Below are 16,373 nucleotides of genomic sequence, written 5' to 3'. Positions count from 1 at the left end.
TTTAGAAACATATAAACATATTTAAAGGCCATATAAAACTTTCTGCAGACCACAAATGACCTGCTTGTTCCGTGGAAGACCAATGATAAATAGTGATTTAAAAAAATGAAGAATAAAAGGTTTTACATTAAGAAACTAAACTACTTATACCTCCAAAAGTAAGCTAACAGTTTTTGGTGGTGTGTGTGTGTTGGGGGAGGTGTTGCACAAGGAATGGTGAAGGAGGAAAGAAACACCCACCTAACTAACAAGATCCATAAGATCAGCCCTGGCACCAGAGTGTGACAGATGTCACAGCCAGATTGCTGTCTTACACTACAGGTTTGGAAGATGAGGGCCAGAGAGTAATTGGAATTTTAAAATTCTTATTCAATGACATTAACTATCTTAACTTTTTTTTTTTTTTTTTTTTTTTTTTTTTTTGAGACAGAGTCTCACTCTGTTGCCCGGGCTAGAGTGAGTGCCATCGCGTCAGCCTAGCTCACAGCAACCTCAAACTCCTGGGCTCAAGCGATCCTCCTGCCTCAGCCTCCCGAGTAGCTGGGACTACAGGGATGCGCCACCATGCCCGGCTAATTTTTTCTATATATATTTTAGTTGTCCAGATAATTTCTTTCTATTTTTAGTAGAGACGGGGTCTCACTCTTGCTCAGGCTGGTCTCGAACTCCTGACCTCGAGTGATCCACCTGCCTCGGCCTGCCAGAGTGCTAGGATTACAGGCCTGAGCCACCGCGCCCGGCCTATCTTAACTTTTAAAACAAAAATTCTTAGACACTTAGCAGTTTGGATACTTTTTATTATTTTTTAATTTGAGTGACTGTGTTTGCCCTAACTTATTGCTATCATCATATGAAAACCAAATAGTTAAAACGGTGTTTAAGAAGATAGATTTCATAGATTGGAGGAAAACTGAAGTTTACCAATTCCATTCTTAGAAATTTTTTTTGAGAATATCATACCCTCACCTCTTGTTTCTTGGTTTCCACGCTAATCAAAACTAACTCATCAAATTCTCCATATCTATAACAGTTTTTTTCTTCCTATAACATATTTTGAATGTTCATTTTAGCTAAATGAGAAGAAAAATAATTGCTCAAACTAAAGTGAAATTTTATAGTATTATAAAACCCATTATTCATCACCATATAGTAACACATAAGAGTTTGTGGTTTGGTTAGTGAGTTTAAAACCTCAATTAGTAAATTGACTCATTGTTTACTTTGAGAAGACAAGAATTAACTGAAGAAATATACCTGCTTTCTCCTTGTTGGAAGTAGAAATGTGAAACTAAATTTGAGTAATACAAATAATAGGATATTTAAGAACTTGGAGGCAATGTCTTTTAAATTCTTAGTAAGCAAGAGCCTCTTTGGTGTGTAACTTTTTTCTTGGATAGTCTTTTATTCCAACTAATTTTTTAATTTGGTATGTTTTAATATGGTACGTTATAGTTGAAAAGTGTTTTCACGTCCATTCCATTATCTGAGCCGTAGGATAACCCTGTGAGGTAATTAGAGTAGGCATTCTTATATCTGTTTTTACAAAGGAAAAAACTAAGGCTCGAGAAGTATGTGACTTGCCACCTTCATGTAACTGAGTAATTCAGAGGAAGAGTGATACTAGAAGACAGAGTGGAATGCTGTCTTTAAAGTTCTAAAATAGAATCTAGAATTATTTACCCAGTGAAATATCTCAACAATAAAGGTAAAATATCTTTTCTGACAAACACAGAAAACCTAGCATTACTAGAGATAAAAAAGGATGCTTAATGATAAGAAGTTCAATTCACTAAGAAGCAATAGGAATTCTAAATTTGTATACACCTAATAATAGCCTGTAACAATAACATATTCAAATAAATAACTACATCAAATCAAAACTAAAAGGGGAAATAGACAAACCCACAATTGTAGTGGGAGGTTTTACATACCTCTCTTGGTATTAGTACAAATATAGAATATTTGAACAATGGGAATAACAAACCTGACTTCACATTATAGGACTATAGCACACATTCACTGCAGAGTACACATTCTTTTCAGGTATATGTGGAAAAACTAAAAATTTGACCATATTCTAGTCCATAAAAGCAAAGCAAGTCTTAACAAATTTCAAAGGGTTAAAATTATATAGCAAATGTTCTCTTACCATAGAATTAAGCTAGATATCAATAATAAAAAGACTTTATTACTTTCACATATATTTGGAAATTAAGAAGTGACTTTTAAATACCCTAAGAGCAGGGAAGAAATCACAATGGAAATAAACTAAATGATAATGAAAGTGTAACCTATCAAATTTTGTGGGATGCTAACGTCATGACTAGAGGGAGATTTCTAGATGTCAATGTATCTATTAGAAAAGAAGAAACACTAAAAGCAGTAATAGTGAAATGTTGAAAGTTTTCCCTCTGAGATTGACAATGAACTGTGAATGCCAGATATCATTACTTGTATTCAACATTGTACTGGGGGTCCTAAACAGTACAATCTGGTAAGAGAGAAATTAAAGTTGTAAGGACTGGAAAGGAAGAAATATACTGATTCACAGATGTAATTACATATTAATAGAAAATATAAAAGAATCAATAGATTATCTTTGAGAATTAATAAGAGAATTTAGGAAGGTCACTGATACAAAGTCAATAAATGAAAATCAATAGAAAGAAGTAGAAAGTGAGGCTGGGTGTGGTGGCTCAAACCTATAATCCTAGCACTCTGGGAAGCCAAGGTGGGAGGATCACTTGAGCTCAGGAGTTCGAGACCAGCCTGAGCAAGAGTGAGACCCCATCTCTACTAAAAATAGAAAAAATTAGCCGGGCATGGTGGCGCGTGCCTGTAGTCCCATCTACTCAGGAGGCTGAGGCAGGATTGCTTGAGCGATCCTCAAGAGTTTGAAGTTGCTGTAATGCCACGGCTCTCTCCTCAGGGCAACAGAGTGAGACTCTGCCTCAAAAAAAAAAAGTAGAAAATGAAATATAAAAATTATGTATAATATGTTTTATACAAACACACAGCTCTTTGAGTCTGTTCACTAGGTTGTCTCTAATAAGCTTCATCAGGAACATGAAAGGAGAAATTACAGCTGACGCCACGGAGATACAAGATATCATCTATGAATTCTACAAAAACCTTTATGCAAACAAACTGGAAAATGTGGAGGAAATGGACAAATTTTTAGCAACACACAGCCTCCCTTGGCTCAACCAGGAAGAAATAGAATTCCTGAACAGACCAGTATCAAGAACGGAAATTGAAACAGCAATTAAAAAAAACCTTCCCAAAAAGAAAAGCCCCGGACTAGATGGTTTCACACCCGAATTTTACCACATCTACGAAGAAGAACTGGTGCCTGTCCTACAAAAGTTATTCCACAACATCGAGAAGGATGGAATCTTCCCCAACACATTTTATGAAGCCAACATAACCCTGATACCAAAATCAGGAAAGGACACAACAAAAGAGGAAAACAACAGACCAATATCCCTTATGAATATAGATGCAAAAATTCTCAATAAAATCCTAGCAAATCGAATCCAGGTGCTTATGAAGAAAATAGTCCATCACGACCAAGTGGGCTTCATCCCAGAGATGCAGGGATGGTTCAACATACGCAAATCTATAAATGTAATTAATCACATAAATAGAAGCAAAAACAAAGGCCATATGATCCTCTCAATAGACGCAGAAAAAGCATTTGAAAAAATTCAACACCCTTTTATGATAAGAATGCTTAACAAAATAGGCATAGACGGGGCCTAACTAAAAATGATACAAGCCATTTATGACAAACCTACAGCCAACATCATATTGAATGGGGAAAAATTGAAAGCATTCCCACTTAGAACTGGAACCAGACAAAGTTGCCCACTATCCTCACTGCTATTCAACATAGTGCTGGAAGTCCTTGCGAGAGCAATCAGGCAAGAGAGCAGAATCAAGGGTGTCCAAATGGGACAGAAGAGATCAAATTCTCACTCTTTGCTGATGATATGATATATTAGAAAACTGCAAGGATGCAACCAAGAGACTCCTGGAATTGATATATGAATTCAGTAAAGTCTCAGGATGCAAAATCAATACACACAAATCAGAGGCGTTCATATATGCCAATAACAGTCAAACCGAGAACCAAATCAAAGACTCAATACCCTTCACAATAGCAACAAAGAAAATAAAGTACCTAGGAATATATTTAACTAAGGAGGCAAAAGACCTCTACAGGGAGAACTATGGAACACTGAGGAAAGAGATAGCAGAGCACGTAAACAGGTGGAAAACTGTACCATGCTCATGGATCAGAACAATCAAGATTGTTAAAATGTCTATACTACCCAAAGTGATCTACAGATTCAATGCAATCCCTATTAAATTACCAACGTCATTTTTCACAGATATAGAAAAAATAATTTTACGCTTTGTTTGGAACCAGAGAAGATCCTGTTTACCAAAAGCAATTTTAGGCAATAAGAACAAAATGGGAGGCATTAATTCACCAGACTTCAAACTATACTACAAGGCAGTGGTTATTAAATCAGCTTGGTATTGGCACAAGAACAGAGACACAGACCAATGGAACAGAACTGAGAATCCAGATATAAAACCATCCTCATATAGCCATCTAATCTTTGACAAAGCAGACAAGATTCCTTATTCAATAAATGATGCTGGGAAAACTGGATAGCCACATGTGGAAGACTGAAACAAGACCCACACTTTTCACCTCTCGCAAAAATCAAATCACGGTGGATAACAGACTTAAACCGAAGGTGTGAAACTATTAGAATTCTAGAAGAAAATGTTGGAAAAACTCTTATAGACATTGGTCTAGGCAAAGAGTTTATGAGGAAGACCGCAAAGGCAATCACAGCAACAACAAAAATAAATAAATGGGACCTGATCAAACTAGAAAGCTTCTGCACAACCAAAGAAACTGTCACGAGAGCAAACAACCTACAGAATGGGAAAAATTTTTTGCATGCTACACATCCGATAAAGGACTAATAACTAGAATCTATTTAGAACTCAGGAAAATCAGCAAGAAAAAAATCAAACAGCCCTATCAAAAGGTGGGCAAAGGACATGAATAGAAATTTTTCAAAAGAAGACAGAAGTATGGCCAACAAACATATGAAAAAATGCTCAACATCTCTAATCATCAGGGAAATGCAAATCAAAACCACAATGAGATAATCATTTATCTCTAGTGAGAATGGCCTTTATCAAAAAGTCCCAAAGCAATAAATGTTGGCATGGATGCGGAGAAATAGGAACACTCGTACACTGCTGGTGGGGCTGCAAACTAGTGCAACCTCTGTGGAAAGCAATATGGAGATACCTTAAACAGATACAAGTAGACCTACCATTTGATCCAGCAATCCCATTATTGGGCATCTACCCAAAAGAACAAAAGACATTCTATAAAAAAGACATCTGCACTCAAATGTTTATAACAGCACAATTCACAATGGCAAAGATGTGGAAACAACCCAAGTGGCCATCAATACATGAGTGGATTAATAAAATGTGTTATATGTATACCATGGAGTATTACTCAGCTATAAGAAACAATGGTGATACGGCACCTCTTGTATTTTCCTGGATAGAGCTGGAACCCATTCTACTAAGTGAAGTACCCCAAGAATGGAAACATAAGCACCACATGTACTCACTATCAAATTGGTTTCAGTGATCATCACCTAAGAGCACATTTAGGAAAAACATTAATTGGGCGTCAGGCAGATGTGGCAGGGGGATGGGTGTATACATACATAATGAGTGCAATGCACACCATCTAGGGGATGGACACACTTGAAGCTCTGATTCGGGGGGGTGGCAAGGGCAATATACATAACCTAAACTTTTGACCCCCATAATATGGTGAAATAAAAAGAAAGGATTCTTACAATCTCAATAAAAATATCTATAGGTTTTTTTCTAGAAACTGATGTACTCTATTAAAATGGAAATGGAATGCAAAGGGCAAGAGTAACTATGACACTTTAAATAAGAAGGGCTACGTGGGAGAACTTTAGTGGATATTATGACTTCTTCTAAAACTACAGTGATTAAGACGTGTACATAATAGACAAGTAGACCAGTGAAACAGAGCAGAAACTCCAGAAACATACCCACGCATAAGTGGACTCTTAATGCATGACAAAGTAGCAGGCAGATCAGTGTGATAAAGCCTTCCTACCCACTTTGTTAATAGTGCCAGACCAAGGAAAAAATGTAATGGTTTCTTCCTCACACCATACTCAAAAATCAATTTGTGGTACTATAGTTCCCTTTTATCATGGAGGATATGTTCTAAGACCCTCAGTGGATGCCTGAAACCATGGATAGTACTGAACCCTGTATACACTGTTTTTTCCTATACATACCTGTGATAGTAAGAAGTTAACAATAACTAATGACAAAATAGAACAATTTAGCTACTTGAACATTGTGATACCATAACAGTTGATCTGATAACCAGTAAGGCTAATAAGTGACTAACGGGCTGGGAGTATCTGCAGTGTAGATACACTGGACAAAGATTGATTCATGTCCCAGGTGGGACAGCACAGGACAGTGTGAGATTTCACCACACTACTCAGAATGGCATCCAGTTTAAAACATGACTTATTTATTTCTGGAATTTTCCATGTAATATTTTCAGACTGTGGTTAACTGCAGCCATGGAAAGGAAAACTGTGAATAAGGGGAGACTACTGTAATTATAAATTCTAATAATTGCTGTGAAGAAAATGAACAGAATGCAGTGATTTTAAAGTAACAGAGGGCCGGGAAAGGTGGCTCATGCCTGTAATCCTAGCACTCTGGGAGGCTGAGGTGGGAGGATTTCTTGAGCTCAGGAGTTCAAAACCAGCCTGAGCAAGGGTGAGACTCCATCTCCACTAAAAAGAAAAAAATTAGCCAGGCATTGTGGTGTGTACCTGTAGTCCCAGCTACTCGGGAGGCTGAGGCAGGAGGATTGCTTGAGCCCAGGAGTTGGAGGTTGTAGCGAGCTACAGTGATACCACTGCACTCTACTCAGGGCAACAGAGTGAGACTCTGTCTCAAAAACAACAACAACAACAAAAATAGAGAAGTTAGAGGTGAAGAATGCATTTAGAAAGGACAAACAGGAAAGACTCTTTGAGTAGGTGACATTTAAATCAACACCTGTAGGGTGAGGAATTAGCAAAGAGATTAGTATGTCTTAAAGAAACAAGTCCAGGGTTACCAAAACAAAGTAGAGGGAAGAGCCACAAAATGGGATTGGATAGGTAGATGAGGACTAGATGATGAGGGACTTTATAGGGTATAGAAGAGTTTGGGTTTTAAGTCTGGTGGAAGCCGCTGGCCCTGCTCTGCCTAGAACACTCTTTGCTTAGATCTCTGTACAGCTCACTCCTGTACATCCTTGAGCTCTCTGCTCCAGTGCCACCTGCTGACCACTCTTTCCACGTGATCTTCCCTTTCCACCACTGGCTTCATTTTCTATCTCTCATCTGCTTTATTTTTCTTAAGAGTAGATATTATTCCCAATGGGTATGCATGCATTTGTGTGTGTGTGTGTGTGTGTGTGTGTGTGTGTGTGTGTGTATTTAAGGGTCTGAGATACCCATTAGAATGTTAGTTTTGAGAGTTCAGGGACTTTGACATTTTCAATCCTGTGTACACAGTACCTGGTACATAGTTGGCACTCAGTGAATATTGTTTGAATGAATGATTGGATACTTTTAAGCAGGGGATGGAAATAATACAAATTATATTTATAAAAGATTTTGACTGTCAGGTGGAGAAGAATCTCGTAGCCAGGAGTCCTCTAAAGAAAGACAGTGGTAGCTTGGACCATGATGGTGTTGGAGGAGAGAGAGAAAAAGGAGAGAGCTTCTGGGTGGTATATTTTGAAAGTAGAAACAAGATGTGTTGATTGATGAGATATGTGTGGTGTGGGAATAGAGAAGACTCAGGGATGACTCTCAGATTTCTGATAAAGATAGCACTATTCACTCTGATAGAAAAGATAGGGGAAAGATGGAAAGAATAAGGGAAATCAGGAGTTGCATTTTGGAAATGTTAAGCTTATGATGTCTTTGTGACATGCGTGGAAATGCTAAATACACAGTTACAAGTTTTTAACATAAAGGAAAGGGCTGGCCTAGAATAGGAGTTGAAGAGTCATTAGCCTACAGTGGCATTTAGAGCCATTAGACACGACTAGATCAGCTAAAGTGCCCTCCTACTCAGAAGATACCCAAAGAAGATCCAAGATTGATCCCTCAAGAACTCCAGCCTTTCAGTTTAACATAAAAATTTATTTGTAAGGCCGGGTGCATTGGCTCAGACTTGTAATCCTAGCACTTTGGGAGGCAAAGGCAGGAGGATCACTTGAGGTCAGGAATTCAAGACCAGCCTGAGCAAAAGTAAGACCCTGTCTCTACAAAAAATAGAAATATTAGCCAGGTATGGTGGTGCACACCTGTAGTCACAGTTACTCGGGAGGCTGAGGCAGGAGGATCGCTGGAGCCCAGAAGTTTAAGGTTGCAGTGAGATATGATGACGCCTCTGTGCTCTAGCCAGGGCAACAGAGCGAGACTCTATCTCAAAAATAAAATAAAATAAATAAAATAAAATGAAATAAAATAAAATAAAATATTTGTAGAACAAGGGGAGATAGGTTATATAAGAAGTTACATAGCCCAATCCCTTCCTTTTAGAGATTAAGGAAAACCCAGCAATGTTAAATAACTCGTCCAAGGTCATGTAACCGTGTTGATCAATGTAGGATAGCACCTGCTTCTTCTAATTGTGTTCTCCTACCCCCATGACATCCTCTTTTTTTGTAACTGTAAAAAATGATTTTGTTGCATTTTTACTGTATACTGTGCTCTATGCTTAAGCACTGTAAGAACATTATTTCCTTGGATTCAGAAGTAATACACATTCATTTTAGAGTGGAATAGAAAAGAACTTGGGCTCTGGAGTCAGACTGCCTGAGTTCAATTCCATTTCTACCATTGACTGTCATCAGTGTGACCTTGGGCAAATTACTTAGCTGTTCTAAATCTCAATTTCCTAATTTCTAAATTGGGTTGTTGCATGGGGCCCCTTGCAATTCCATATGATTTTTAGGATCAGCTTTTCCATTTCTTTAAAAAAGAGTGTTGAGATTTTGTTAGGGATTACATTCAATTTGTAGATCACTTTGAGTAATGTTGCCATCTTAACCATATTAAGTCTTCCAATCTATGAATGCAGGATGTCTTTCCATTATTCAGGTCTTCTTTCTTTCAAAATATTTTGTACTTTTCAGTGTATAAGTCATGTGCCTCCTTGGTTGAATTTGTTCCTTAGCATTTTTTTGATGTGATTATAAATGAAATGGTTTTCATAATTTCATTTTCTTCTGTTCATGTATAGAAATACAACTGATTTTTGTTTGTTAATCATGTATCCCACAACTTTGCTAAAATTGCTTATTAGCTCTAATAGTTTTTTATGTATAACTTTGGGGTTTTTATATATAAGATTATGTGAGATGAATTTTTAAAAACATGTATAGACCTGGTTATCACATTTACACCAGAGTTTTTAAAGTTAACAATTTATAGCCTATAAGTGGGTCATGAAATCATTTGAATTTACAAGTTTTGTGAAGCTTTTGTGTGTATAACATGCACATATGTGTGTGTTTGTATGTAAAATATGTAAGTATACATAAACTTATTTCCTTTTTAAAAAAACTTATTGTGAATAACAGTTGAAAATTCTGGAAACCATTGCTTTATGCCATTTTTCACATTGTGTAATTAGAATATAAGATTATGGGATAAGTTAGATAAAGGTGAAAGTCTTAGCAGTTGCCTTTCATTACCTTGGAAATGATAATTCTGTTTTGGAAGATGTTTTCTGGTTACAAAAATAATTAAGCAGAATATATACTCTCTGCTCACTAGTGGCTCTGTGAATAATAAACATGAGCTTTTTGCTTTTCATGCTTTCTGATGAATCACTTAGCTTTTTTTTGTACTGTGGAGGTTTCCTACTCAAACTCAAGATATTTTCTTGAGAATGTATTTTATAAAAGATAGTAATCTATTAATTTTTTGTATAAGATGCTTATTACAAATGAAAACTAAAAGGCATATAATGAAGTATATTACAAACTAGAAAGACATTTATTCATTTGATAGAAATTATTAAAATATAATAAAATATATATTTCCATAATTGTGTTAATATCAAGGGAGAACTTACAGGTTTTTAGTGCAAGTGAAGTACTTTAAAACATCGCTATTGTACATGGATGTAAAATTATTTTATAGAAGGATAAAATTATTCCTGTGTACTGGACCTTGACAGGATGTCTTTACAGTCTTATAAATTTAAACGGTATTTGATTTTTCTGAATTGCTTTGCGTGATGTTAAATTGCACCTTACCCACAAGTAGTCCTGTAGGTACTATGGGCTGTGTGCAGTGAAGGACATCAGGCCTGCAGGCAGCACCAGTAGACTTACTGCCTCTGCCCTCTCTCCTCCATTCCCCATCTACTGATGAGGCAGCCTCCCTGTGGTCTACATGTTTTCCTGATGTTCTTTTTACTATATTACAGAATTCAACATGTTTTGGAATGACCCTGGGCTTCAGAACCCAACAGGACTCTGAATTCTCCTCCGTCATGATACCCATGTGACTGTGTGCAGAGGAGTCACTTGATTCCTTTTAGCTTCAGTTTCCTTTGCTATAAAATGGGGATAATTCGGGGTTACACTGAAGAGTAAATGATACTATGTTTATATGGCATGTGAAATATAGTACCTGGCATAATTGCTCAATAAATGGTAGCTGTTAAAATACCTGAGTTATCATTAATACTCAATAAATGGTGGTTCCCTTTCTGCTCCCTAAAACTTTTTCATATGTCCTATCATTTCCAAATAGAACCTAACTAATTCTAGTAAGCCTCTCTGTGCTGTTCAGTGATTGTTAGTGGACCACTTTTCCCATAAAATTGTGTAGACTTTACTGATGGTCTTGTAGTACATTAAGCCTTGGATGATGGGAAGTGCCTGGCAGTCTGATATGAAAATACAGGTATACTAGGTGTGTGTGTGTGGAGTGGGGGTTGTGGCTTTGTTTGTTTTGAGACAGAGTCTTGTTCTGTTGCTCCGAGGAATGTGCAGTAGTGTCCTCATAGCTCACAGCAACCTCCAGCTCCTGGGTTCAAGTGGTCCTCCTACCTCAGCCTTCCTAGTAGCTAGGACTACAGGCAGACACCACCATGCCTGACTAATGTTTTCTATTTTTGGTAAAGATGGGGTCTTGTTCTTGCTCAGGCTGGTCTTGAACTCCTGACCTCAAGCAATCCTCCTGCCTTGGCCTCCCATAGTGCTAGGATTATAGGTGTGAGCCACCGTGCCCAGCCAGAGTGTCTGTTTTTAAGGTACCAAAAAACCCAAATAATAACCAAGCACTGTTATTTTATTTTCCTTTGCTATAGTTATGTGCTGCTCATCTCCCAACTGAATCAGAAGCACCAAATCATTATCAGGCAGTATGTCGTGCACTATTTGCAGAAACAATGGAGCTACATACATTTCTGACCAAAATTAAGAGTGCAAAGGAGGTAAGTACTACTGTTCTGATATTTATTGGCATTGTGAATGATAAATCTGAATTTTTAACACTCTCCACTATTTTACAAGATTTATTACTATTCTGATGAGTGCTGAAAATCATTTAGGAAAGAAACAATTTTGACAAAATTAAATCTATTCTTTTAAAATATCAACAATGTGAGCTATTTTAAAAACAGATTTTCATACAGCTTCCTTACAAATGGGTAATAAATGCTGCTGAACTGTTTTCGTCCAGTCCCGTGTGACTAGCATTCCACCCTCTTTCTGCCACTCTTCTCTTTTGTCCATTCTGAAACATGTTAGCACCTCTTCCAGGAAAGGGACAAGGACTCAGAAAGGAGGTAACACTCACATCTGATCATTTAACTATTTTAAAGTAGATTTGATTAAAAATTTAATCGGGGAGATTGGAATTAATATTCAGATAATCTAAAGATATATTTTAGCTATTTTAGTTATTATTAAATAAATCAGTGCCTATGAGTTAAAAATGTTATGTGTCAAGTCCAAAGAAAATCATTCTAATTTATTTAAAAGATGAGTCACTATATTTTTTATATTATGTAAATGGTTTTTTATAAAACTGCACAGCATTTGGCACAGAACAGGAGCTCAGTACATGATAGGTAATGGGTATCTGTATTAGTCAGTGTTCTGCAGAGAGACAGAACCAATAGGATATGTACAGATATATGAGAGAGGACTTATTAGAGGAATTGGCTCATGTGATTATGGAGGCTGAGAAGTCCCATGACAGGCCATGTGCAAGCTGGAGGCCCTGGAGTACCTGTAGTGCGGCTCAGGCGAAATAAGTCCTGGAGTCCAAAGGTTGGACAGCCTGAGTTCTGATGTCCAAGGGTGGGACAGGAGGGTATACCAGCTGCCAGAGAAAGAGAGAGACCAATTTGCCTTTCCTGTTTTTACTCTCTCTGGGCCCCCACCTGATTGTCCCACTCACATTGAGGGTGGATCATCCCCACTTAGTCCACTCAGACTCACAAGTGAATCTCGTCTGGAAACACTCTAACAGATATACCCCAAAATAATGCTTTTTACAGTTCTCTATGTATTTTTTAATCCAGTCAAGTTGACACCTAAAATTAACCATCACAACGTCATTTCTGTTATGACTGAAGTACAGAGTTTATCTGAAGCAATAGGCTAAAACTTTCCGTGACCCACAGTCTGGGGACAAACACATGCGGGATGTGTAAGCAAGGAAGGAAAAACCAATCTCACTGCCAAGACTTAATTGGCCCTGGTAATAAGTAAGGGATGGATGTCTCAGCCAGATCACCCTTCAGTAATCCATTTTATGTGAGAGCTCTAAGCATTCTTCCTATGCTCTCGCCAGGGTACTGCTTATAGTCTGTCATTTTATGGTAGGGCAATGAAAAGCTATGCCTTTTTTTGAAAAAACATCTTGCAAAATTGGATCCAAGAAGAAACAGGTTGGAAAAGGGTGAACTATATTTGAAGAATAGTATCTGCTCATCTCCATATCATGGACTAGCTGTTCTTTTTGGACAGAGCCAGAGGCAATAGGATCTGATTAAAAGCTTCAAAGTGAACATCCAAAAGCACATCCTCAACTAAGGTTTATCAAATCGTGGCAAAGATTACTCGTTAAGGTTGTCATTACCTTCCCCAGCTTGTTAAGATTGAGACTGCCTTCCCCAGAGCATTATTTTTAGGTTGTAAGTACAGTCCTGTGGGGTTAGTAGAGTAAATTAAATGAGCTCTTAAAATCCTTCTAACACTGACATTCTTAGACACTATTTCTGAGCTTAAAGAACAATATTAATAAAGTGTCTTTACTACTGTCCTCCAGTGAACATTAAAAAAATTTTTTTACTCTTGACTAAAACTTTGCTTTGCCAGATGTACAAACACATTTTCAAAAAGAGGTTTAAACATTATCAAAGTTTGTTTAAAGAAAAAACTCATAGGTGGAACAAAATTGCTGTGTGGAAGGCCAGCTGCAGTGGCTCACGCCTATAATCTTAACACTCTGGGAGGCCAAGTGGGGAGGATCGCTTGAGGTCAGGAGTTCTGGACCAGCCTAAGCAAGAGTGAGACACCCCGTCTCTATTAAAAATAGAAAAATTAACTGGACGTGATGGTGAGTGCCTGTAGTCCCAGCTACTTGGGAGGCTGAGGTAGGAGGATCGCTTGAGCCCAGGAGTTTGAGGTTGCTGGGAGCTAGGCTGATGCCACGGCACTCTAGCCCCAGCAGCAGTGTGAGACTCTGTCTCAAAAAAAAAAAAAAAATTGCTTTGTGGCAATACCTACAGAAACTGGCCAGGCCAACTGTGGGTGGGGCCCCCGCAGCCAGTCAGGGTTCCAGCCACATCTTTCACCCTGTCACCACCCCAAGGTTAGGTCTTTCCAGGTGCTATTTCCATCCTGTTTTCTCATCCCCTACTACTTTGTTTGTACTCCGTGATCTCTCTCTCAACCTTTCCCAGTCTTCTCTCTAGAAACTATGCTCCATTTTGAAAATGAGCTTCCCACAATAGGCCATGTGCAAGCTGGAGACTCTGGGATCTCTTCTCAGGCTCTTCTTAGAACACCTCCTCCCCACAAGGGTGGTGCTTTCTCTCGCTTCCCTCTAGTGGGAAACTGCCTTCTCCCCATGTCTTCTATCTCTGGACTGATGTGGTGTTCATAACATCTCTCTCTCCTCTCCTGCCTCTCAGTAATCAACCTTTGTACTTATATAAACTACTTTCTCCCTCTGAAGCTTGCACCGTTACTTCTATCATTCTTAAACCATTGTCACTGACATCTGCTGTCATCTCAAGTGATTTCATAGATGAAGAAACCATAGCTGTGTAATCCTTGCCTTCTCTCCATTCATCTTACCTGAACGTGCCTTTGTCTTTGTGGTAACCTGCTGTCGTTTCACCTTGGAATTGTGGGCTCTCGTTTTCCACTTCCTAACTCTACTTCCTGGCTTCTAGCTCTTTCCCCCGCTACTGCCTGAACTGATCTTCTATTCCTCCAGTTTCTTCCAGTTTATCATCCTTCCTGGATTCTTTCCTTTCCTATGTGGACTAGGTTCAGTCATTTTTCCAGGAGCGCAGATCCACCTGTGTCACCTGGCTCATGACATTAGCTTCCCAGCTTTTCCCCTTCATCACTGAGATCCTCTCCATTGGGTTTCTTCCACTTTGTTGATGAGTGATTTTTATAGATCGCAGGGGCACCTGAGGAGTCCAGCTCCAGGCCTAAATCCTGTGTGCTGTGTTTGACTGACCCGTCATGCTGATGACAGGCAGTTACACGGCTCTGCCTGGCAGGCTGCACAGGGTGGGGTGGGGAGCTGCCTTCCCCACACTAGCCTTGGTGCCCAGCCAGTGCGCTGTTGCATTCTGTAGAGGGTTGCAGGGACTCAGAGCACACCCCGCCTCCTTTGCGCCCCATGTGCTCTCACACAGCACTTCCCACTCCTAACCCTTCCCTCTTTCCTTCCCCCTGGCCCCTCAGGAGCCTTTTGTCAGTGCTCCTCAGCAGTGAGGTGATTTCCCTACCTGCCCTGCATGTCATTTGACCTCACCCAGTGCTGTTCTGTGGGAACTGTTACTTTCAGTCTGGCTGTTCTCCTGAGTGATCACTTTGACACCTGGCAGTTCTGCATAACCATGTTGCTTCCCTGACTAAAATGGCTCCTCATCACCTACAGAGGACAATTAAAACTTCATTGTATTGCTCTTGAGGCCCTTCATGATATGTCACCTACTTATATTTTTATTCTCCTTTTCAATACTGCCTTCCTTGCATTTTACACTATCCAATTAAAATTGCTTATCTTTTATGAATACTTCATGCTATTGTATGTCTGTAACCCTTGCACACTGTGTTCTTTCTGCCTGGAATTCACTTCTCTCCTTATCTGCTTGGTGAACTATTTTATCCATCAAAACTCTGCTCTTGTGTTACCTCTTTTGTGTAGTAGTATTGACCTCCCTTCACTGCCTCTACATCTTATATGTTCCTCTGTCTTGAACGCCTCACTCTCTGTGGTGGTCATTTGCTGACATCTTTGTAATCCTGTTTACACGATCAGACCAAGTGCTTCTTGAGATAAATGACTATTTTAAGCCATCTTTATTTTAGTGACTCTTAATGTAGTATGTGGCATATAGGAAACTCTAGAAATGTTTGTTGAACTGAAATAAATTATATATTTCTGTGCTTTCCCAGAATTTCAAGGATTTTCTTCTGGTTGAAAAGAAGTGAGTTCTGAAAACATCTCTGGATATTTGAAACATTTTGGCCAAAATATTTCTGTATTTCTGTATTATGTATTTCTATATTCTAGTAAATATGAGAACTTTTATGGAAGGTGTTGATGAGAGCCTCATGTACTCTTGCATTCCTTAAATTTACACATAAACATTCATTTAATAGAGAGTCCTGATAAGGCAAGCAGTGAAGTATGTGGAAATCCTGAAACTTAAGAACATTCTATACCATTTAGTTACAGACTTATGCTAGATAAACTGCCTGTTAATACTAAAGTTTCAGGAATGAAGTCTTACAGGGTTCAAATAGGTTTCCTTTTCCTCTGCAATGTATGAGGCTTTTTTGAAATGCTAGAAAATTTTCACATGTTAGTTCATATATGTATGTTAGTAGTTTTAATCTTTTCTTAAGAGTACTAAATTTACACTACTAATAAAATATTATGTATTAATTTGACATTTTTCTAAAGATTTCAAAATAGTTTATACAT

The 16,373-nt window shown here is 38.3% G+C and overlaps 1 protein-coding gene across 3 annotated transcripts in view; it reads left to right on the top strand.

The window, feature by feature from the left end:
• The window catches only part of SPIRE1 (spire type actin nucleation factor 1), a 183,296-nt gene that overhangs the window by 75,887 nt on the left and 91,036 nt on the right, over positions 1-16,373 (top strand). For all 3 annotated transcript variants that reach the window (XM_045527804.1, XM_045527803.1, XM_045527805.1), the window contains exon 4: positions 11,497-11,622. In XM_045527804.1, coding sequence (XP_045383760.1) covers positions 11,497-11,622 — 126 coding nt within the window. The remainder of the gene's footprint in view (positions 1-11,496; positions 11,623-16,373) is intronic.

The sequence above is a fragment of the Lemur catta genome, chromosome 16, assembly GCF_020740605.2.
Source record: "Lemur catta isolate mLemCat1 chromosome 16, mLemCat1.pri, whole genome shotgun sequence".
Classification (NCBI taxonomy): Eukaryota; Metazoa; Chordata; class Mammalia; order Primates; family Lemuridae; genus Lemur; species Lemur catta.
Note: the sequence above shows the minus strand (reverse complement) of the source record. Positions and strands in the feature narration are given on the sequence as shown.